Below are 22,986 nucleotides of genomic sequence, written 5' to 3'. Positions count from 1 at the left end.
TCGTTCTAAGCGGAGCTGCGCCTGCGCGCCTTCTGGATGACCGCTTTATTAGCTAAGTTGCTCCTTCCTGCACGCGCTCCCTAATGCGGCGTTCCGAGCGCGAGGGCGCCCCTGCTGCTGCTCCGCGCGCCCCCGACTCCTGCGGCGTTCTAAGCTTGCTCGTGGCCCCTGCTCGGTGTAGTCTCTGACCCCGCTGTCAGTTTCCCTGCGGATGGCTGGTCCTAGGTCTAGGACATGGACGTGTGGAAGTGGATGCTGTCCCTCTCCCTCATCCCTGAGCCCTAGCGTTCTTCCAGGAGGGGACCTTGACAGGGGTCCTCACTCCTTCCATTCATTCAGCTCTACATCCATTCATTCATCCACCCATCCGGGCTCTAGGAGCTCAGTCCCTGCCTCAGTCTCCCTCTCTAGCCCAACCCACATCCTCACACCCAGAAATGCCTGCAGTTAGCCCCTTCACCTCCCTAGGACCAGTTACTCCCCTTCAGCAGCTCCAAAGATCTCTGTGCATCCTCCACCTGGGAGGCGGGTGGCACCTGAGCCCCTCATTCTTAGCCCAAATTCCGCCACCTCCATGACTGACCTCGAACTCTCCCTCCATGGTCACGATCTCCTCTCATTCCATCTCTCCCTCTGCTTCACAGGGCCAGGCAGTTGTAAGTCATGGAGGCCTGATGAATTAGTGTTGAATTCATTTGAATTGGCTCATTCCTCCTGCACCTCCTGTGTTGCGGTCTCGGGGTGCTGGGAACCCAGAAATTCAAGGGCAAACGTCACAGGTCCTTCTGTGAAAGAATTCGACTGGAGCCTTCTTTCTGCTCAAGACAAGGTTTATTAAAACATCGGTTGGGGTGAGTGATATTCATAGTGAGTCTGTGCCATTGGCCAGATTTTAAGAATCTGAGCCATTTAATGGGGGCAAGATGGACCTTTTATACAGAAAGACTATGGGAAGATCTGGACATGATGTAGGAGTGGCCAAGTGGTAGGGGGTGACTGTGAGAAGGGGTCTAGGTGGAATTAAGGGTGGGAAGTAGCCTTGGCAAGTCACTTAACCCTGTCTGCTTCGGTTTCCTCATCTGTAAAATGAGATGAAGAAGGCAATGGCAAAACCATTCCAGTATCTTTGCCAAGAAAACCTCAAATGGGGTCACAAGGAATTGGACACAACTGAACAACACAGTCAATAATGGCTTCAAGATGGAGTCAGCTTTTATTGACAACTTTCATAATGAGATTTGGATAGGTCTACATCAATAAAAGGGGGATGGGCCATCGTATCTCAGTGTGTCCCCAAGGTAGCAAGTAAATACATGGCAATTTGCCAGATACAAACAGGTAGGGAGTGACTTCCTAGGTGACTAATAGCAGGTAATACAAAGCTGCAGACTAAGTGACACCTCCCCTAATACTGATTGACATGCCTGAAGAACAGTGAGTCAAAGAGTCTGCATAGTTTTCAGTAGGGTTTAAGCCCGGGTCTTCTGAATTCAAATCCAGTGCTCAAGGCCTCACCAAGAACCTAAGTACCTGGTTCTCCCAGGCATTAGCCCCACTTCTTTTGTTCCCAGTTGTGGCTTTATAATTAACCAAATCAGAACGGAACAGTGGCACTCATCTCCACTTTTGATTCTCTTCCCTTTTGTCCTAAGTCACCTCCACCATCTGCCTCTCTAGCCCTCTTGAGCTACTGAATGCTGCTGGGGAAGACATAAAATCCTATACACTCACCACACATTCATTTTATATAATCTCAAATGGGTCTTTTCCTGTTCAAAAAGCAATTCTTCCATTATCCTGTCCTTCTATCGCGTTTTTCATAGTTCTTCCAAAGCCCCTTTTTTCTTCAAGCCCCTACCTTTACCTTCATGCCTCACCCCAGCAGATATCCTCCCATCCTATTTTACTGAGAGTATTGAAACCAATCCTCTTAACTTCCCTGATCTCTGTTCTTCAACACCTTGACCTCTCTATCTCTACCTGTCCTCCTGTTCTTGACTTCAGTCTCTGAGGATGAGGTTATCCTTCTTGCTGAAGTTAATTCCTCCACTTGTGACCTGGATCCTCTCTCATCAGCTCTGTTTAAGAGCTTGCTCCATTTATCATTCTTGTTCTGTCCTGACCTGTTAGCACCTTCCTCATGGCCAACAAACTCAGGTCCCCCTTGTCCTTAAAAAAAGTTTTGATATTGACATCCCCACTGTACTGTCTTATATCTCTCTTTTTCACTTGGCAGATTCCTAGAAAGTCACCTACATTTGTTACCTACACTTCCTCCCCATCAGCATAAGCCTCAGCTCCTTGCAATTGGTTTTTAATATAAAAAAAATCTACTGAAATTTCTCTCTCTGAGGTTATCAGTGACTCAGCTGCCAAATCCAAATTACCTTTTTCTCAGTCCTCAACATTTTACCTTCTTACAGAATTTGATACTACCAGCCACTCTGTCTTCCTGGATACTCTCTTCTCCCTTGGTTTCCATAACACTACTGTCTTCCTGGTTCCCTTAGCTGTCTGATCCCTCCTTTCCAGTCTCTGCTGGCTCCTTTCTTCTTGCCCTCTAAGTATTGGTATTCCTCAAAGCTCTGACCTAGCTCCACTTCCCTCTGCAGCAATATGCCACTGCTAGCCGGGGTGGGGGGTGAGGGAGGTGTTCATGTACCCTCTTTTATTAAAGGGCCCAGCTTTTCACATGAAGACAGAATTCAGTCCTGAGGAAGCCTGCTTTCTAACAAGAGAGGTTAGACTTCTTTTCTCGTCTGTCTCCTTATGACACCATCTTGGAGCCCCAGGAAAAATCACTTACAGCTTAGGTTTAGCTCATGTCTGGGTCTCCCCAAAGGGGAGCAGAAAGATATTCAATATATCATGTAGGTCAGTGATAGGACAGCTATTTATTTGTTTCTTCCATACAAAAGAAACACTGAAAATATAATAGACATATAATCAGGGCAGAGGAAAAGACTTAAAACAATAACCTATAACTCTTTGTATACTCTCCAGGGAGTTTGATACTTAATACACATATATCAAGTAATTAAATTAATACTTAATACACATTTAAACATGAAACAGCCATTTCACCTTCACTTTGGCTTTGCACTGTCCGAACAGTTCCCTGAAGACCCATGTCTTCCACCAAGTCAGGCCAGGGTTTGGGATCATCTTCCTGTGGCTGGTTTTCCTTTGCAGAAAGAGTGTATTTGGAGAAAGCTTCTCCAGCTGACAGTTAGCTCTGCCTGAGGAACTTAGGAGCTCCCGACCATTTGAATTCATGAGGCTACTTCCAAGACTAGAAACATCCATCTGAGGATCACTGTTCAGTTATCTGTACTCAAGGAAAAAAATTTAAAAAACAAACAAACAAAGCAGAAAGGTAAGTCTGAGCCTTGAGATCCTGACTCAGGTTCACTTAAACAAGCACATGTACTCACTGCCACATGTGAGCAACCACCATAGGTTCCAGGGGGAAGGGGAGCCCTTTTGGGAAGCCCAACTGTAAGTGTCACAGTTACCATGTTTTTGGCAGACAGAAAGAGAGAAGGTGAGGGTGAATGTTGTCTCTCCCTTTAAAGTCTACGGAGGGGGTTGCTCTTCCTGGCTCAGTGGACAATACCCTTTTGATGCATTTTCTTCCTCATGTTGCTGTCATAGGGTCCAAGGGATTGCTTGCTCCATCATCCTAGAGCTTGGAGCATCCCAAAGCTCCAAGTCTTCAGCACTGAGCCAATGCACACATGACCCACCAATAATTGCCATGGGAGCTCAGCTCAGTTCAGCTCCACATATGCTCTTCGGCATGTGCTCTTGCCAGAGCACATCAAGATGAGGGGTTCATGATCACCCCCAATATAACTCTTTCTCTACTTTCTTCCTTGATGATCTCATTTGTCATCATGACTGTTCAGATAACTTCTAAGTCCATATTGCAGTCTTAATCTCTTCTCTGAGCCCCAGTCTCACGTTTCCAAGTTCCTGTTATATGTCACTGGAGCACCTCAAATGCAACAGTCAGTCAAACAACAAGTATTTATTAAGAGCTTAATATGTGCCCAGCACTGTGCTAGTGCTAAAAAAAAAAAGGAAAAAATAGACTTAGCCCTCAAGAAACTCACAGTCTAATGATGGTGATGACGTGTAAATAACTAGTTACTGAGAGAATAGATAAAGGCATTTTGAAAGGGAAGGACTGCTGGGGGAATCAGGAAAGGCCTCTTGCGGAAAGTGAGCTTTGAACTGCCTTGAAGGAAGCCAAGAAATCTAAAGAAATGGACTGGGGGACAGTCAGTGAAAAGGCCCAGGGGTGAGACATGGAGTATTATGTTTAAGGAACTACAAGTAGGGTAGTGCAGCTGGATCATAGGGTGTGTGGAAGTGAGTTAAGTGTAAGAAGGCTAGGAAGGGGCCATGTCATACATACACTCTGAGATCCAGTGACACAGGCCTTCTTGCCGCTCCTGAAAGAAGAAATGCCATCATCTCTGGCCTCCGAGGATTTTTATTGGCTGTCCCCGTGTCTGGAGCGCCCTCTCTCCTCATCTCCACCTGCTAGCTTCTTATATAGGAAGTCCTTCTCCATCTTTCCCAATCCCAATGCCTTTTCTCTCTTAGTCATTTCCAGTTTACCCTGTACATAGCTTGTTTTTTACACAGCTGCTTGCAAGCTGTCTCCTCCATTAGACTCTGAGCTACTTAAAGGCAAAAACCAGATTTTTGGGAGGGTTTGTTGTTGTTGTTTTTTGCCTTTCTTTGTATCCCTACACTTAGCACAGTGCCTGGAGCATGGTAGCTACTCAATAAATGTTTGTTGACTGATTACTTGGCCTTCTTTGTGTACAAATGTTTGTGTTTACTAATGATTTTATAGCTAGTAATAAAACACATCCTAGTGAAAATAGGATCTTAGGATCTGTATTTGGTGCTCCATGGAAAGTGGAGAAAAGAGTGATTAAGACTGGATGCCTGTTTCTGTGCTTGGCATGAATAGGAGTTGGAGGTGAGGATGGAGTGTTGTGTTAACTTGGAGAGTAAGGATGGGCCAGACCTTACTAAACAGGCACCACATATTTTGTGCTGATAAAAAGAAAAAAAAGTAATATGCTAGGAGCTAATGGAGGGAAATGGAGAAATTTGTGAAAGAACTGAATTTACAAATAAAAATAAAACGAATTATAGTGTTGCATGAGCTTTCCATTCATTGGCTAGCCTCAGTCAGTAAATCAATATAAGACAGAAACAGGAGAACTGCAATGAATTCACTCAGAGCAAGACACATTCGACCAGCAATTGATGGACAAGTGTGTCCGTGATTCAGCTAGTAATATCTATAGTGTTCTACCATTCAGTTAGTGAGGCAAAGAGGGTGCTTGTTATAAAGCAGTCTTGGTCACTAGGAAGGAAAGGCCTACTTGCTACAACAAAAGAGATTGTTCATCACTCATTACAAAGCAAGCAGGAATGTATCCTGGTACCCATAGCTCAGAGAACCAAACATCCTTTCAGAGACTAGATAAAGGAAAGGAGAAGATTTCCTAGGACTATCAAAGTTTTCCTTTGCAATTTTTTGCTACTGTTCAGTCATGTCTGACTTTTGTGACCCCATTTTCTTGGCAAAGATACTGGAAGGGTTTACCATTTCCTTTTCTAGCTCATTTTACAGATGAGGAAACTGAGACAAACAGGGTTAAGTGACTTGTCCATTGTCACAAAGCTAGTAAGTGTCTGAGAACAGATTTAAACCCAGGAAGATGAGTCTTCCTCATTCCACGGCTGCCACTCTATCCACTGGGCCACCTAGCTAAAGAGGCTGAAAGGAGAGACAGAAGGAAACCAGTTTGTTGTAAGCTGATCCTGCTAGTATGTGCTAAGGCAATACACAGCGAGATGGCAATATATATATATAGTGCTGATATAGATATAAATATATAAATAGATATAAATATATTCAGCTATATACTTGTATATATGTATGTATATATATATATATATATATATATATATATATATATATAAATATACTTACTGAATGTAAAACAAAATGGAGTTAGTTATATCAACTCAACACACCACTCTTAGCTCTTAAAAGTCCACTTTTAACAACAAAATAGATTAGGAAAAAACGACTCTACAATTTGTTGCCACTGACAAAGGTGTATAAAACATAAGGATAAAACACTAATTCAAAATGAAGGGCTCAAATAAATTCTATTATGTGTCAGCTGAATTTTAAAAACAAGTTTTAATCATGATTTCAAGGAAGGCAATCACAAACCTTAGATGCCAATAAGAGAAACAAATGAGGAAACTGTATCACAATCAATGAAGCAGTATCAATGGTAAACATATAAACTGCAGAGCAGAGCAACCAAGTTCTTAAGGGCAAAGCTAATTGAAATGAACAAAGACCGAGCTAATAATTCACTGATTCTAGTTAACCCAAATGCTCTTCCATCTGAGCACAATAAGTCCAAAAAGAAGATGAATAAGAAAGACACCACAGACTTGAACAGCATTGGAAAAAGGGAATTTTATAGACATCTGGAGATTCAAAGATTTAAAATCTCAGAGAATATATGTGTATTTCTTAGATTCCCATTGAATCTATGGAAAAATTGGTTTTGTGCTAGGGGAACAAAAAATTTACGAACAAATATGCAAAGGCAGAAATCCTAAACACATCCTTAACAGATTACAATGTAACTAAATTATAATCGATAAAAGAAATATGAACAAAAGAGAATGACCTAAAATAACATCTTAATGAGTTGGTCAAATGCCAATTTTTTTAAAAATTACAAATTAAAGGGAATGACAATGAGACATGACAAAATTTGTTGACTATTAGAAGAATCCTAAAGGGAAAAGGTATATGCTTGAATACTTATATTTTTAAAAAAAGAAAGAAAAAAGAAAAGACTAATAAATTAAAAAAAAACCTAGAAAACAAAAAAAATTAATACTCCCAAAACAAATACAATAGGTTTTGAAAATTTGAAAAAAAAATAAAACAAAGATTTGCTTTTTGAAAAGACAACAAAATTAGCCTTTTAGTCTTAAACCAATAACTTAATTGATAAAGAATGCAACCTGTGTCCCAGAATATGAGCTCTACTAAGCTCCATTTTGGGCATTGAGTGGAAGCTATACAAACCTCCAGCTTTATATTAATACTGTAGCTGAGTTCTCACCTAGGCCAGGTGGGATAGGGACAGCCTTATGGGAAAGCTGCACATACAAAGGAAGGCATGACTCTTATTTGGCAGAGAAGATGCTGAGTATATTGCTGCATGCATATGTAAGGGACTTACTGAATCGATCTGAGGCAGACTCTGGAGACACACATGGAAAGAGAACGTTCTCAGAGGTAGGAGAGAAAAAGAGAGGTTTGGAAAGGTGGATATTTGTCAGAAGCTGTCCCTGTCATGTGCCTAGACTTGTTTGAAATTCTAGAAAATGCTAAGAAACAACATCCTCTGGTTGGGATTGTCCCCTCTCTCCTGAGTGAGCTGAGATATTATCTCACTCCCAGCTGTGAAGAACTCATTTACTTTTGTGTATCTATTGTTATATTTTAATCTGTATAACTTCTACAAATTCTGTTTCCTGTTTGGCTTAGGTAGATGAGTTTACTGCATAGATGGCTATTTGTGATGGACTTTTGTGCAACCAGCATTTGGTGAGAAGGGACCAAGCCTCGCAAATGTAAGCTTGGGGATACCTTCCCCCTCTTGAGATAAGAATGCATCTTCTGTTCTGAACCGATTGTATCCCTAGACAAGAGATTTTAAGGGGCAGCAGACAGATATAATTGAAGCCCAATATCCCCCTTAGGTGATGGAGGAGAGATTGCCCAGCCTTGGCTATCCTTGATCTTGCTTATCCCTCCAACCTCAGCTAGCATTATGGCAGTGAAGAGATGGCCCTTCTCAAATTCTTTGATGGGTGGGTAAAACCTTCCATCACATCTAGCTATGGGTTAAGTCTGAAAATTAATATAAACTGAGAGACAAAGTTCTTTCTGAGCATGATCAATTTATAAGTTAGGCTAGCAATAACCAATGGTGTAGCTAGGTGGCACAGCAGATAGAGTATCAGGCCTGGAGTCACAAAGACTCATCTTTGTGAGTTCAAATCCATCCTCAGACACTTACTAGCTGTGTAAAGTTGGGCAAGTCACTCAGCCCTTTTGCCTCAGTTTTCTCATCTGTGAAATGAGCTAGAGAGGGAAATGGCAAACCATTCCAGTATCTCTGCCAAGAAGACCCCAAATGGCGTGAAATAACTGAACAACCACAAAGCAGTAACCAATAAATTAGACCAATAGCTTCTTGAGTAAGGGCTGACAGAGTCTTTTATAACAATTTGCAAGAGGACAGTAAAATCTTGAGCAGCATAGGTGTGTCTTCTTCTGATAGGCTATTGATGACATAGTTAGAATTGAGATTGCATCATTTGGATCAGTGTGGCTCCACTAGCACTGAGTAGTTGAGATGCACCAAAGGTCTTTGGCCCATAAATGGTCTTTAGAGCACCACAGAAGCGCTTTGGGTTGTTACTATCAGCATAAAACTGAATCTCATCTGCCTTCTCAGAGACGGATGAACTATTCTGTTGATAAGCCCTATGGAATTCTCATTTTCCATTTAGCAGCTCTTGAATTCTCCCATCGTTTCAATCCATCCAGTCTTGATGTTGGCAGGCATTCTGGCCCAGATGAGCCAATGTGATGCCGTACACCCAGTTTCTGAAAGCCGCCCGCTCCTTTTCTGCTCCACTGTTGCTAACATGGAGCTACACTGATCAGTGATAAGGACACGAGCCTCGAGAGACATACTGAATGCTTCCATAGGGTTCTCAACAAACTATCATCAGCCACTTGGGGCCATCGACCTCAACTTCAGGCCAACCAAACTTCCAACTGAAGAAGTTTTGAATGTCATTAAGTTCCTCTCATCTGGTAAAGCTCCCAGTGCATGGTTCTGTCCCGGCAGCGATCTACAAGGCAGGAGGTCCCCTGCTCATGCTGATAAAGCCAGTAGTACAGCAAAAATTACCAAAAAATTACAAAAGCCCAATGCTGGTAGGCTGTCAGGAAATAGGCAGCTTAATACATTATTGGTATTGCCACTAACAGTCACATTTTGCAGAATGTCATGGCGAGATGTGGTGAGACAGCATGAAATGATGGGTCATGGACTGACCTCATAGTTAGGATGACCTGGTTTTGAGACACGCTGGCTAGTGACCCTGACCAAATCAATCTCTCAGTGCCCCCAGGAAACTCTCTAAGATGACAAATTTCAATAGAGTTACTGATTACCTTTGGTGGAGGGAGTTTCCTCACCAGGATTTTCCTGTATAAATGAAGTCACAAGCCCAGACTCCCTAATTCCCCAAAAAGGCAAGATGCAATGAGTCACCAATTGGTCATACTTTTTGATACAATAATTCCATTATTAAACCTTTATCCTTCCCCCCCCAAAAAAAAAGAAAAGAGTGACTTTTTAGTATAAAGTACAGTGCTTGGAATAATGAATGTGACCTCAAATAACAGTGAGAAAAGAGGCTAGCCTTACTTTACTCTTGTGTTTATTAGGAAACCTTCTAGCATTTCTCCATTGCATATGATACTAGATTTTGGTTTTGAAAACACACTTTTTAACTAATCTTCTAGCCAAGAAATACTACAATATAATTACAAGGTGATAAATTAATTGTAAAGATGCATCTACACCCTCATCCCTCTGACATATGTGTACCTTTCTCTGACAGAATTGAAAGAAACAACCTCATTGGATCAGTAGGACCTTAAATGGCCCAGCCCTATCAACAACAGAGTTCAATTGAAGAGAGTCAGGGCTCAGGAACATTTTGTGAAAATCTCTGAGGAAAGGTGGGGAGAAGGTGATTTCTCTCTCCTCTCTTCACCTCCGTTGGTGCCCATCACGGCCAAACTGAGGAAAATTCAACTTGCACTAACCTTGGAACGTCTTGTTCCTTCTTATTCTTAGAAGTAAAGTACAAGATCTCTTCTGGTCATATCATCTCATCGGCATATAAATATATAAACTCAAAGGCAGGAACCTATAGAGAACCTGATGAGAAATGGAACTCGGAACAAAATTATTCCACCTGGAAAAACAAAGTTTTGACAGTCTGATGCAAGTACACATAACCCGAGTACAACCCAGAAAGAACTAATTTATGCTATAATTGTGGTCTGCATGGATATAGGAGACATAAGCATACTTGGAGGAGGAATGCAGGCTTTATATGTTAGAAGATTCATTCAAAAATGCTATCAAGGAACAAATGTTGCCAGGGTTGAGGATGTCACCCTGGATTCTAAAAACAGTAAACTAGGCCTCATCTTCAGATGCTTATGGGTCCACCCCATGTGGACTCATTGGACATTATGCACAAGTGATAGTGAAGATTGAAAATGTGGACTGCGCTGCTATGTTGGACAGCAGATCCCAAGTGACCATTGTATTCTTATTATTCTATGAGAGAAATTTGAGAAAGGACCTTTCTAGTCTATGAAAGAACTAGGATTCAATATAATAAGTGACAAGGGCTGTTCATATTCAGGGTACGAGCAGGGTAAGCTTAAAATTTCCTAAGGAAGTTGTTGTCAATAGAAAGGTAGATACCATAGCTCTATTGTATCTAGGATCAGCAATTATCTCTGGGGCATCATTATTGATTGGAACCATCTCCATTTTCTTTAAGCTATTAGCAGGATACTATGGGTAAGAAGCTGGGACTTGATCCTTGATACTCTGACCATACATTCAGCTTTGCAGAAGATTATGGGAAGAGAGAAGCCATCTCAAGAGTACTGGGGCGTTTTACAACTTGGAAGAGGATCCCCAAAAGCTTTATTTTTATGACTCATCAGTGGCTGAAGAATGGAAGGATCGGTTAAGGAAGAAGATTAGAAAGAGGATAGATGTATTCTCATTGTGGAGAGTGAGATGTTCCCAAAGAACCTTTGCTCTCGAAACCCACCTGACTCCTGAACTTTCTGAGAGCATGCTAGACAGATTCCTCTACCTGAAATGACAAGCCTCACAAACCATATGAATGAAAGGTTGGTCAACAGCCTTCTCACAATCCACACAGATATGTATAGACTGTTGTACTTGGAACAAAAGAACTGAGGCAAACCGTGCCAAGAGTTCATGATGCCCTGTGTTATTTGATAGGCAACCAGGGGTCCTCGGTGTTGGGTTACCCAGTGGATACTATCAGATTTCTATAATAGAGGAGAGAAAGCAGCTTTTATCTGTCTGCTCAGCTGGATTTTACCAATATGTGTATGCCCCAAGCCACTTTGGAAGCAATTTGCTATTTTTCCAACAGCTGATGAGGAAAGCAAGTAGGGACATGAACTTCATGGAGATATTGGTGTGTCTAGATGACCTCATTTTCTTTGGAAAGATACAAGAACATAAGGGAAGACTGAAGAAAGTGCCGGACTGCTTATAGGAAGCTGATCTGAAGCTGTCACCTGATAAGTGCTAGTTTTGCTGAGCTTCTAATCCAGTATATGGGTCCCACAGTGTCTCAGCAAGGAGTGAGTATTGACCCAGAGAAGAGAGAAGCATCCATAGAGTCACAGAATTTGAGGGGTAGAAAGGAACTCAGCAGTCCACTAGTCTAACCCATATCTGAAAAGAAATCTGCCCTCCTCTGCTTGAAGACCTATTCCAGAAGCTGTGCCCCTCCCAATGCAGCCCCAAATAGCATTAGCTTTTTTTGGTTAGCACATGACACTGCTGACTCCTACTGAGCTTTCAGTCCACTAAAACCCCCACATCTTTTTCAGAACTGCTACCTATCTAAGCCATCTCTACTTTATACTTTATTTCTTCCTATACTTATTTCTATATTCAAATGCAAGACTTGACATTCACCCCTATAGAATTTCATCTAATTAGTTTCAGACTAACACTCTAGCCCAGGAGTGTCAAATTCAAATAGAAACAGACCCCTGCTTGCCTTATAGAAAAAAACCACACATTAACATTATCTATGTTGTATTGTATACTTATTTTATTAAACAATTTCCAATTACATTTTCCTCTGGTTCCAGGGACACTTGGGAGTCCCTCAGCCTCTAGTTTGGCATTTCTGCTCTACCCTGACTAGATCCTTTTGGAACTTGACTTGGTCCCTCACTGCATCAGCTATCTCTCCTAGTTTTGTATAACTGCAGTCCCAAAACTCAGTGGTATAACATTCTCTCCTTATTAGTGGAGATGAATGCCCTGTGCCTCCATGTGGTGAGAGCTGTCCCCCGACATGTAGCAGGAGGCTATAGTCATGTGGCTCAAAGGTGGGGAGGAGAAACATCTCTACCCAGAGTAGGCTGGAAGTCCCTCCATCCTTTTCCTGTCAGGAGGGGAAGCAAGAAATAGAGAGTAGAGGCATGACCACTTTGGAAGGAGATGGTCAATAAGCATTTATTAAGCACCTACTATATGCTAGGCCCTGAGCTAAGCATTGGGGATATAAAGGCAAGAAACAGTCCCTGCCCTCAAGCAGCTTATAATCTAATAGACAGTAAGAACATAAGCCATATCTTAGCATTGACTAATTGACAAGAGTTGTCCAGACCTTTGAATGATTGGGACCTTTTCTGAATCTGCTCCAGAAAGGTAGCAGAAGCAGGGGAGAGGTGAGGATCTCCTTTTCCACATGGGGTCTTGACAGAATCACCGGGGTGGTTACTTGAATACACCACACAGTGAGCAAATTATACATTACACTCCTTTGTGGCTTAAGTAATTACAAAATGACATAGTCTTCCTGGGGATTTAAGGAAGGCAAGACAGAAGCTAGTGAAAGCTGCTAATGCCACTTTAGCCCTCAAGGATTATTTGGGACACTCACCAAGCCTACACACAGACCACACTATTGTCACATTCTTAGAATAAATTTGATCTATCCCCTCTATTCTGGGCCAGCCCCAATCTAGGCCAGCCCAACAATTCAGGCTCAAGAGTTAATAAAATACAGTAAGGCATCCATGGACCAAGAAATACAATAAAAACAATTTGAGAGAAGAGATTAAAAGAATACAGTTTCTGAGTTTGTAAAGGATACCACATCAAACATTACACACACACACACACACACACACACACTACAGCAGTCTCTATGACAACTGACCATAGTAGGTCAGGAAGGTCCCATTGTAGGCCCCAAGCCCAGTAGGATCTCTACTAAACTACTGGTTCCAACTGGCTCTCCACTGGGCCTTTATGCCTCAGGTGGCATGGACGCCAAACGGTCTGTCTGCTCCCTTACAGAACTACCTAGCCTCCATGCTTCTGGAGTCCCTGTCTGCTGTGTGGGGCATAGAGTGAGGCTTCTGAGGAGGCAGAGTAAGAGAGATCAAAAGGAGGTGGGCAGGGAGGAAGAGGAGGCTTCCACAGGGGCCAGCCACAGTAGCCATGTGGCAGTGCTGGCTGCTTCTCTTTGGTGATAGCCTCGGCAGCAGTTTGGTGAGAATAGCAACAGCAACAGCGGAGGCCTCAAACTATCACTCCTACCACACACTACCACAGCCTAAACACCCGCCTGGTGGACTTAACCATATTAATGAGTGCAGACTCTCATTTTAGCATGGCTGTCATAGTAGCGTAGAATTCCCATTCCAGAGCTGAGGACTGCAAAGAGAGCAGGCCTTGGGGACAGGAAGATGGGTTTAAGTCCTCCCCTTGACACATACTAGCTATCTGCCCCCTGGCAAGTCGCTTACCTTGAATGTACCACCACTACCACTACCACTTCCACTTCCACTAACACTACTACTGCTACCACTACTCCTACTACTACTTCTACTAGCTAGGCTTTATGAAGCCTTCTTAAGGCTTGCAAAGTCCTTTCCATGTGTCATCTCTTTTGATCCTCACAACAGCCCTGTGAAGTAGGTACTATTTTTACCCCCACTTCACACAGGAAGAAACTGAAATTAGGTGACCTGCTCAGTCACACAGCTTGGGTCTTTTTGACCAGCTCCATCTTCCCTGGGCTGTGCCATTAAGATGCCTAGACAACTTTCTTAAGTTTTTGTTCATCCTTTGTTTTCAAAGAGGACCGAATGACATCATGGGTAATGTCTTGACTTGCTCTTAAATTGGATTTAAGTAAGGCACAAAGTTGTCAGCTTCACTCTCTCCTGCAGAGTCACTGGAGTCCAGTGGCAAGAAAAAGGTCAAGACAACTGGTGATGGCCCACAGTGCAATAGGTGACCTTGCTCTTTCTAAATTAGGGTCTTTCCCAGCAGGGCACAGTTTGTCTGTGACCACACTCATTCAATGACTAAGGTCTAGGTAAAAATTGAGACAAAAGATGGCCCAATTCATCATCCCAAAGACAAGAATCTGGGTTAATTAGTTTTCTCAAGACTAAAGTTGCCAAGAAATTGCCTATCTTCCCTGGTGGAGGAAATTTCCTCAGCCACAAATTTGCTACACCAGCAAAATCACAGTTCTAGACCAAACCCTACACACCAAGTAGGAAACGAGACCCATACTCCACCTCCTTTCCCACATCACTTTTTCTCTCATCCAGAATGCGTCTTGCCCTCTTCTTCTCTATTAACTCCTATTTCCAGGGTTAGGCCTCAATAGGTACTTGATCGATGCTTTGAACACGTTATCTGGGGAGCCTCTTAATGTTTGTGGGTGCTGTTGCCGCCTCATGTATGTCCCAGCCCCCTCTAGACCCCACCTCCATGGGAATCTTCTCTCTCCCTCCCAGGAAAGAGAAACAATCTAGTGGATGAACGGGTGGCCACAAAGCCAGATTAGGGATTTGAAGCATTTTATTTGTACTCCACACGCCACTCAAGACGATAGATGGGGCCTTTCTGGGAAGGCGTGGGCTCCTCAACCTGGCTTCATTGTTTCCGAAGTAGAGGTAAACCCAGGAGTGTGCAGGGGGCTCCGACAGTCCAAACAGTTACAAGGGTGCTTTGTGTAATTCTTGCCACTTTTGTAGGTCATGATCAAATCCTCCAGGTCCTTCACTTTACCCTCGACCATCTGTAGCTTTTGGAGGATTTTCTCCTGCAGGCTCAGGGTGACCATCATGTTATTGCTACCTTGACTAGTGGGGTAATGGATTATTCTTCCACCATTGTTGGACAATATAACTTGCAAAAGATCTGTGCCCTTCTTGTAAAGCAGAAGGAGTAAATTAATGAAGATGATGACTTTCTAAAGGAAAAAAAAACCCATAAGTTGGTTAAATTTATGTACATGAAAACATTACTAATCAACTCAATCCTAGTGAGGCTTGTCACTTAGCCTCTCATGGACTTAATTTTCTCATCTAAAAAATGGGGATAAGGGTCCTAGTGCTACCCACTTTTTGTAGGGAAACTGTTTTGTAAATCCTAGTGTTATGTAAATAGTTATTAATTGGGCAAAACACTCTCTTATTCATAATTTCTAGGGAATAGGGATTCTAGCTGAGTGTTTTTTACCCAGGTTTTTCCCCTGGAGAAATCTTTTTGTTTCAACCCAAGACATTATGTTTCCTTTAGAAATGCATTAGAGCACTTTCTCACCCTATTCAGCAAATGGTAGAGTAGAAATAACAATGAACTTGGAGATATGAGGACTTCATCTCTTCAAGCCTGTTTCTCTATCCATAAAATAGATTGTAATATCTCATGTCACCTACTTTACAGGCATATCATAAAGAAAGTGCTGGCTAAAGAAATCTCCAGGAGCTCCATATTGGGTCTAGGAAAAAACATAACCACCTACATGGGCACTAACAACCTTTCACAATCGCTGTAGCCGATCTTCCTTGGCTTACTGTATACTATTCCCTCCCATGCATTCTGCGTTCTAGCTGCTCCTTAAACTCCTACCCCTATGCTGTGACACTGGCTGTGTCCATCATGCCTGGCATGTACCACCCTCTGCTTATTCACAACAATAACTGACATTTATACACTGCTTTTAAGGTTTTCAAAGTGCTTTGCAGACATTTATTTGGTTCTCCCAATAGCCCTGTTGACAGACACTATTATCCTTCCTCTTTTACAGAAGAGGAAACAGATTCAGAGAGGTCACACACTTACCCTGGGTCACACAGCCAGTTAAGTGCCTATGGGAATGTTGGACCCTATTCCTGACTCTGGGTTCAATCTTCTACGTACTATGCCACACTGCAAGGCCAAAAGAGACCTCGGAACACAGACTGTCAGAGTCAGAAGGAACTAAACCCTGATTCTTGATCAAATGGGGGAAGAGAGCTTCTTGATTTAAGTCAGCTAGAGAGGGCAGTGAACATAGCACTGGACCCTGGAGTCAGAAAGGTCCAAGTTCAACTCCCATTCTTGGACACTTGTTGGCTATGTGAACCAGGGCAGGTCACTTAATTGCACTGTGCCACAGTTTCCTAAACTGTCAAGTGGCTATAATAACAGCACCTATTTGCTAGGGTTATCGTGAGGATCAAATGAGATAATATTTGTAAAGCGCTTAGCACACAGTAGACACTTAATAAGTGTTTCTTTCCATCCTTCCGGACTCAGTCTAGGGCTCTGTCAGTGGCTAATATAGCACAACTGCCTCTTAGAATCCCTAGCTTCCAGGAGTCAGGAAGACTTATCTTTCTGAGTTCAAATCTAGCCTCAGACACTTATTAGCTGTATGACCCTTGGCAAGTCACTTCACCCTGTTTACCTCAGTTTCCTCATCTATAAAATGAGCTGAGGAAGGGAATGGCAAACCACTCCAGTATCTTTGCCAAGAAAACTCCAAATGGGGTCAATGAAGAGTTGGACACGACTGAAATGACTAAACAACAAACTGTACTTTTATTTGTTTTGTTAAACATTTCCTAATTAAATTTTAATCTGGTTCAAACTTCGAGGCCCAGGCCTGGAGTCTGACACCACAGACTAGTGCCTAACACTCTTATTTGAAAGATGAGGATACTGAAGACCAGATGGGTTAAGAGACTGGCTCACGGACACCATATAGGTATTATCTACTAGTGATGTATGGCGGGGAAAATGCCTCTTAACTTGGGGACACTTAGGGTGTGATTATCCTTGAAAGGCAGAAAAAGGAACCCAAACTCCTTTGCAAGTCAGCCAGGAGTAGAGCCCACAAGCCATGCTCTCATGATATAAATCTTTCTAAGAGTCCCAGGAGGCTTCTCAGAAACGCCTGTTGTGAACATTTTAGGATTACAGCGTTAGAGAAGTTATCCAGCCCAGATGTGCCCCAATTGTCTCCAGAACCAGATTAAAATGTAACTGGGAAGTGTTTAACAAAATAAGTAAAAATACAATACAATATAGATGTTAATTTGTGATTTCCCAAGTCAATATGTGTCCCACCATCCACTTTTCTTTGAGTTTGACACCACTGCTCTAGCCCATCCCTTCATTTTACAGATATGGAAACTGAGACCCAGAGAAGCTGTGATCATGTGTCTAGTATGTGATGAGAGTTCTAAAAATACACACGCAGCTCAGCCCAACCTTGTGGTAGCACAGAATGTCTTTCATTTGACAGATAGGGATACAGAGGTGTAGAGAGGAGGAAATGACTTGGCCATCAACATGGCAAGAGACAGAGCCTTCACTAGAACCTTGGCCTCTGGACATACCTAGGATTTTCCACCACCCAGTGAATGCTGCCCCTTCTACTCTCAGGGTTTCTTCACCTCTTTTGTGTCAGAGTCCCCTGTGTCACTCTGGTGAAGCTGATGGACCCCTTCTTAGGATCGTATTTTTAAATGGATAAAACAAATAGGATCTCAATTCTATTGAAATACAATGATCTGAAAAATATTGTTTGACGTTATTTGATGTAGTTCCAGTATTTCAATTCTGTTGGGATACAATATTTGAATATTGATTTGAATTTTAAAAGTTCACAGAGCCCAGGATAAGATCTTCCACCTATACTCAGTCTACCGAATAAATCATTGCCTCAAATGCTCCCTTTTCCACAGCTAAACTCCAGCCTGTGCCCCTCTCACCTGCTTGTCTCTCCCACTGACTCCAGGACAGCCCTATTCAGATGCACTAAAAGCTTGGTGGTACAGAAGTAGTGCACTGGACCTACAGTCAAGAAGATCTAAGTTCAAATCTAACTCTCTGACATTCACTAGCTCTGTGATCCCAGGAAAATCACTTAACCCCTCTGTACCTTAATTTCTTCATCTGTAAGTGGGGATAACAATAGCATCTCCTTCCCAGGCTTGTCGTGAGGATAAAATGAGATAGTTATGAGGCACTTTGCAAATCTTAAAGCACTATATTTGTTGTTCAGTTGTTTCAATCACATCTGACTTTTTGTGACCCCGTTTGGGGTTTTCTTAGCAAAGATACTGAAGTGGTTTGCCACTTCCTTCTCCAGATCATTTTTACAAATGAGGAAACTGGGGTAAACAGGGTTAAGTGACTTGCCCCAGGTCATACAGCTAGGAAGTATCTGAGGCTGGATTTGAACTCAGGAAAAGGAGTTTTCCCAAGACTCCAGGCCTGGTACTCTATCCACCTAGCTACCAAAAGCATTATATATAAATATATAAATGGTAGCTGTTTTATATATGTGTGTGTGTATACATACATACATATATACACACATACATATATACATATTTTATATGCACACATACATATATAAACATGCATATATAATATTAAATATAAATAAGTTATATATACATATAAAACTACATATAAATATTAGCTGTTATTATCAACACCACCCGTAATCCTCATCTAATGGGACCCCCGCCACTCTTACATTCTTTCTCTCTGATGAGGGGTTTTCTCTTACAGAAAACTAACAAAACTGATAGCTATAATCCCCAAGAACTTTCATACCCTTATTATTCAGGAATGTGAAATGAGAATCTGTTATCCTGGCCAGGTAATGGTTCATTCCAGACCTCACATTTTAGGATTTGGAGAAAATCAGGAGGAGGGTAACCAGGATAATGAGATTAGAGATAGGCTGCAAGATTAGAGATTGTTAGCTCAGAGAAGAGAAGTCTATGATGAGCTGTCAGGGGGAAGAGGGTTTGTTTAATTTGACCTCAAAGGCAAGAACTGGAAGCAAAGTTACTGAGAGCCAGATTTTTCATTCAAAAACTTCCTAACCTTCCAGCATTGTTCTAAAGTGGAATAAGACCCAGATTGTGAAGGGCCTTAAATATCAGGCTAAGGGATTTGTAGTTTGTCCTACAATCTAGACAATGGAGAGCCATTAAAAAGGAGGCTCATGACAGCTGTGGCGAAACAAGGAGACCAATTAGGTTACTGATGTAGTTCCAGGTGAAAAGTGACAAGGTCTGATGTATGACATATCTGACCTATGTGAATAGAGAGGAATTAGTGGGTGCAAAAGATGAGGAAGGGTAGCTGATGACCGGACTCCTGTTAGGATGGCTAAGCTGAGGGAGAGGAAAGAGTGAAGGATGTCTCTGAGGTTAGCTAGGTGATAGGGAATGACATGATGGTTGGTGCCCTCGGCAGAAATAGGAAAATTTGGAAACGGAGGTGGGGAGGAGGAGGATAATGAGTTCTATTTTGGACATGCTGAGTTTGAGGAATTCAAGGAAGGAATCCTGGGGAAGGGGAGAGAGAGTCACTGAGTGGGCTGTGGGCACAAACACCTTTTTCCTGCCTGGGGTTGTTTTTATACACGGGACTACCATTTCTCTCGGCCAGGCCTAAGACTAAAATAGACCAGAAAGAAATATTTATAGTTGTACAATGATAAATGATTCTATTTGACAAATGAAGAAAACTGAAGCTCAAAGTGAAGTCTCTCCCAAGGTCATACACATAGTAAGCCACAGAGGCAGTACTTAAATCAGGTCTTCTAATGCCAAGGCTGGAGTTGTTTCCATTGTACAAAGGCTTCCTGGCTTACTTAGATCTTGCTTCTACCACCTGTCTTCTCTCTCCCCCATCCCCACCCCCTCCAACTTCCCTACTTCTGGTAGGGTACGCCATTTTTCCAGTCATTCAGGATCAAAACCTTGGAATGATCTTTGACTCTTCCTCCACTTCCCAAAATCTAACCTATTACCAAGTCCTTGTGGATTCTCATGTTTTCTTCTACTCCCATAGCTACTACCCGAGGTCAAGGTGCTTATCACCTCTCATCTGCACTATTACCTATGTCCTAGATGGTCTCCAAAATAATAATAATGTTACCTAATATTTATATAGCACTTACTATGTTCCAGGCACAGTGCTAAGCCATTCACAATGATCTCATCTGATCCTTAAAACCATCCTGGAAGGTTATTATTAGCCTCATTTTACATATAAGGAAACTGAGGCAAACAAGAGGTTAAATGACAAGCTCACACAGCTAATAAGAGGCTGAGGCTGTATTTGAACTCAGGTTTCTTTGACTCCAACCCTGGTGCTCTATCCACTGTACCACATACCACCCTGTTACTTTTGCCAAGCTTTTTCATCCATTTGAAATTATTCTTAATGCTTTGTTTCCAAAACACTTTAATGAGCATGTCTGTCACTCTGTAGACAAAGAGCCTTAAGTGGCTACCTTTAGCTAAAGGACAAAATACCACCTTTTAAAGGTCTTCACCACGTGGCCCCAGTCTACCTTTCCTCATCTTATTTAACATAACTCCTTTCCTGCACACTCCACATTCTTGCCAAATGGCACCAAGTCCATTCATTTTAGCTACCCAATATGCTGGCAATAACATACATTTCCACATCCTTCCCTTCCACTAGGTCAGCTCAGGTAACACTTCCTCCATATGTATGAGTCACAAATCTCCACACTTCCCCTTCAACCTTCTCCTCCTCAAATTTCCTAGAAGCACTTGATCTGAATCTTCCTTAGCCCTTACTCTGTTTTAAACTTACTTACATGTCATGAACTTCCTCTGGGGAACTACAAATTTTTAAAAAATATCTCTAGCCCCCAGCACAGGCACTTTACCTGAACCCACAGCAGGTATTTGAAGTCTGTTGAATATGAATTTTGCAGGGGCAGCTAGATGGTGTAGTGGATAGAGCACTGGCCCTGGAGTCAGGATCTGGCCTCAGACATTTGACACTTACTAGCTGTGTGACCCTGGGCAAGTCACTTAACCCCACTGACTAGCCAAAAAGAAAAAAAAAAACCTAAATTTGAATTTTGCCCCAGTTTTAAACATTGCACCAACTTTTAAGTTCAGATCAACTTACATTCTTAAAAAAAAATCTGAACTTTATACTGTAGATTCTTTAAAATACTGGCTTACCTTCAACTATTCCAAGTTCCCCCTGGACTCTTGTCCTAGGACCCTCGTATGACCCTTTGGCCATCTTGTATTTGGGTGATTCAAGTCAACTCACCAGTTCACCTTAATGTGGACACATGCAACAATGATGGGGATGAAAACGACATTAGATTATAGCCTCCCTCATTTCAGAAGTGGAGAAGGCGGCAGGGGAGGGAGGTGAAGAAAGTCAACAGGCACTACTCTGTGTCTAACTGCCTGAGTTGGAGGAAGCACAAATATAGAGTACTAAGTGCACTCCTAGTATCAGAAAAATCATGACGTCCCAGTATTAAAAGGAATTTCGGAGGATTTTGAGTACTCTCATATAAAGCATGAATCCTCTTTCATAACCATCCGTGGTCTCACAGGCTCCACTTGAAAACAGGACAGGAAAGCTCAGTACCTCTGCATAGGAAGCTCCTATAACCAGCCTAGAATGTTTTTTCCTGCAATTTCTGCTCATATAGCCCCTAGTTCTACCCTTTGAGAGCTTAGCTCAACCATTTTAGGCCCCATTCCCAATAAATCCTTAATATATTTGAAGACAGTTTTCATGTCCCATCCTAAGAATTCTTTTCAACCAGACTAAATCTTCATTTCCTTCTAGTGATTCCCAGTGAGTCCCCTTCACCACCCTGGTCACATGACCTGGTGCGAAGGCAAACTCATGCTACACATCGATTCTCTTGCTATAAAAACATTGTGGATTTCAATTTTTTATGTGGCCAGAGCTCATCTCTTAAAATACCAACCCAATTTAAAAACTCTTCAGATTGTTAATGGTAATCACATCTCTTGGGCAACTGCTTAAATTCCTCAGTAATATAAAAGAGTATAACCTTAATTGACTGAAAAGTTCGTTTCCAAAAGGCATATGTTCCTACTAGCAGGAAAATGGCAAAGATAATCCAAAAGATGGTTTGCCAGGTTGGACTTAAGTATTCTGAAAGCCAAGAATCTGAACTCAAAATGAGATTATTCTCTTGCAGCCAGTTCCAAAGTGAGGTGAGAGAGAAGAATCCTGAAGACTGAGCTGAGGGAGATGATGATGACATTTCATCCATATTGCAGCTCCTGGAACTACATGTGTAATATGCAGGAAGAACCTTCCTTCAGAAGCCTTGGGAGTCCAGGTTCGTGTTAGGAGCCCCAGGAGCGTGCCTGGCAAGTACAGGCTGCTCTTCAGCTTATGATGAACTGTGTCATTATGATGTCATTACCCCACAGGCCATTTGATAGGATGACCAAGTCAAGATACTATTTATCTTTCTTCCCCTGTCTCTTCTCCAAATCATTCTATTGTTCTGTTACTCATACCAGGTAACAGCACTTTAAGGTTTGAAAAGTTGTGTAGTGGAAAACTTGTTTGGGGACCTAGGTTCAAAACATGGCTCAGTCACTTAGCTATGAAATCTCACGCAAGTTAACCTCTCCTGGGACTTTTTACTGCGTTTACAAAATGAGGGGATCAAGTTAAATGATCTCTAAGTCATTTCTGTACAGTATCTTCCAACTCTAAACCTATAGTCTTAAATTTATTTTTATTACGACAACCTTGCAAAGTGGTGCATATTATGGTTAATTCTACTCTAGAGAAGGGTATTACTGTGCATGGAGTGCTGGGCCAGATGTCAGTACGGTTCATCTTCCTGAGTTCAAATTTGGCCTCAGAAACTTACTGGCTG

General features: G+C 42.1%; 1 protein-coding gene and 1 long non-coding RNA gene across 2 annotated transcripts; one reads left to right on the top strand and one right to left on the bottom strand.

The window, feature by feature from the left end:
• Positions 1–8: 8 nt before the first annotated feature.
• LOC110206300 (uncharacterized) lies at positions 9–13,145 on the top strand. Its single transcript, XR_002323872.2, has 3 exons — positions 9–851; positions 7,616–7,701; positions 9,772–13,145. It is a non-coding gene; the product is annotated as an uncharacterized LOC110206300 (long non-coding RNA).
• Positions 13,146–14,819: 1,674 nt separating this feature from the next.
• On the bottom strand, positions 14,820–22,475 carry TMCO2 (transmembrane and coiled-coil domains 2). The gene is made up of 2 exons (XM_020983565.2): positions 22,141–22,475; positions 14,820–15,231 (listed from the first exon to the last, which is right to left on the bottom strand). Exons 1-2 carry the CDS (start codon positions 22,363–22,365, stop codon positions 14,902–14,904), a joined length of 555 nt encoding a protein of 184 aa, XP_020839224.1. The 5' UTR covers positions 22,366–22,475; the 3' UTR covers positions 14,820–14,901.
• Positions 22,476–22,986: the final 511 nt, after the last annotated feature.

Source organism: Phascolarctos cinereus, unplaced genomic scaffold, assembly GCF_003287225.1.
Source record: "Phascolarctos cinereus isolate Bilbo 61053 unplaced genomic scaffold, phaCin_HiC Scaffold_726;HRSCAF=1367, whole genome shotgun sequence".
NCBI classification, from domain to species: Eukaryota; Metazoa; Chordata; class Mammalia; order Diprotodontia; family Phascolarctidae; genus Phascolarctos; species Phascolarctos cinereus.
This window is presented reverse-complemented; position numbering and strand designations above follow the sequence as displayed.